The following is a 1,545-nucleotide window of genomic DNA, read 5'->3' as shown; positions in this document are numbered from 1 at the left end:
CACACACACACACACACACACACACACACACACCTTACAAGGCGAGACCAGGTTTTCAATGAAGCACAGACGATTTAAAGACTAAGACTGAATAGAAAGTCCATTACGGGATGTTGTAAAATTTATGAATTTAAGACATCCGAATTTAGAACAGCTATGAATATATGTGAAGTACCTTTATGAAAAGTTACATTTTACATCAGAGTCAACGACACCATTTTGAATAAAGGCTGTGTTTCGTCAATACCTTACTTTGATAAAAAACTATACCCTCTCATGTCGTTTCTACCTATTTGTAATTTATAAGAAAGCACACCTGTATATTAGAGTCTGTCTGAAATGCGCAGGAAACCTTACAGCTCACAACACGAACAACATCCTCAGGTTTTCATAGCTGAGCATTGAGATGAACTATTTGGGGTTCCAAAATAAAATATCTCTAACTGCTTTGTATGATCTCCTGACTGATACAATCTATAAGCCTCTCGTCTACGCAGAAGACCTGTACCCCCTCTCACTACAAAAGATTTTACGGTGCTTATGCAGCCTCATCCCACAACTAGTCGACACTTTGACAGTCTTCATGGATTTTCACAGCCGTCTCTTTGTCTTAAAAGTAAGCAGCACATACCTGCCATTCCCCCATCTTGCCCATAATTGACATTCTTTGTCTTCTGTTGCCTTTGGTGCTTTGTTTTTAGTCGATCCGTCGCTGTGTCTATCTCATTGAGCCTTCGGTCCCAAAGTAAACTTACTTTTTATCTGGACCGGATCGCCTCACCTGGCCATAAAAACGGTGCGAGGACACCTGGTGACGCATGCGCACTGCTGCGGGTGTGGACGAGAAAGGATAAACTATATGGGAAAAAGTGAAATGGCCTATTTATCTTTGTGCGACAGAGGTCTGTCATACTTTGATCTCCAGTTTAAACTAAATACGTTTTATTAAAATAGATAGAATAAAATAACGAACTAAAAATCTTATAAATTACTTGATGTAAGTGATATAATCACATCACGTACTAACCACAGCCTCTAATAAAATCACTAATTATAGGCTATGTGTTAATTTACACTTTCTCCACATAAAATCCATATTTTATAGAGTGACTTCTTTGCATGAGGTGAATTTACATTAAAGATTCATTTCGTTTATAGAAAGTGAGCAAAGTGTATCGCTCACATGAAAAGTGGGTTTACACTTCACTTAATTCCTGGTTAAAAATAATTAATAAAGATTACTTTTTTTTTGAAAATATGCTGAAACTATCCGCAAATTAAAGAGCATGAAATAAAGTAAAATATACTAAATTAGGTAGGTTATGTTTTGTCTTCACCTGACATGAAAATAAAAATATCTGTTAATTCTATACGCCAATTAACCTTTCCGTTTTTTCCTTCACTACTTTGTCTTGATAGAAAACATGAATTCTCACTGCAAATGAAACTGTGACAAGTTAAAAACTTGAAGGTTAACTGCCAACATCATTACTTGTGCACAGAAAGCTACCATGCTTTTGTGAGGGTCATTATTTATTTATCCAC

The 1,545-nt window shown here is 36.2% G+C and overlaps 1 protein-coding gene across 1 annotated transcript in view; it reads right to left on the bottom strand.

Moving 5' to 3' along the window:
* The window catches only part of tfap2a (transcription factor AP-2 alpha), a 14,100-nt gene extending 13,364 nt beyond the window's left edge, over positions 1 to 736 (bottom strand). Inside the window, exon 1 of the mRNA XM_087176842.1 lies at positions 632 to 736. Within this exon, the coding sequence (XP_087032968.1) occupies positions 632 to 664 (33 nt within the window). The 5' untranslated portion in view covers positions 665 to 736. The remainder of the gene's footprint in view (positions 1 to 631) is intronic.
* Between the last annotated feature and the right edge of the window lie 809 nt (positions 737 to 1,545).

This window comes from Seriola lalandi, unplaced genomic scaffold (genome assembly GCF_002814215.2).
Source record: "Seriola lalandi dorsalis isolate HSWRI2012SDOR001 ecotype SW California unplaced genomic scaffold, Sedor1 jcf7180002054570, whole genome shotgun sequence".
NCBI classification, from domain to species: Eukaryota; Metazoa; Chordata; class Actinopteri; order Carangiformes; family Carangidae; genus Seriola; species Seriola lalandi.
Note: the sequence above shows the minus strand (reverse complement) of the source record. Positions and strands in the feature narration are given on the sequence as shown.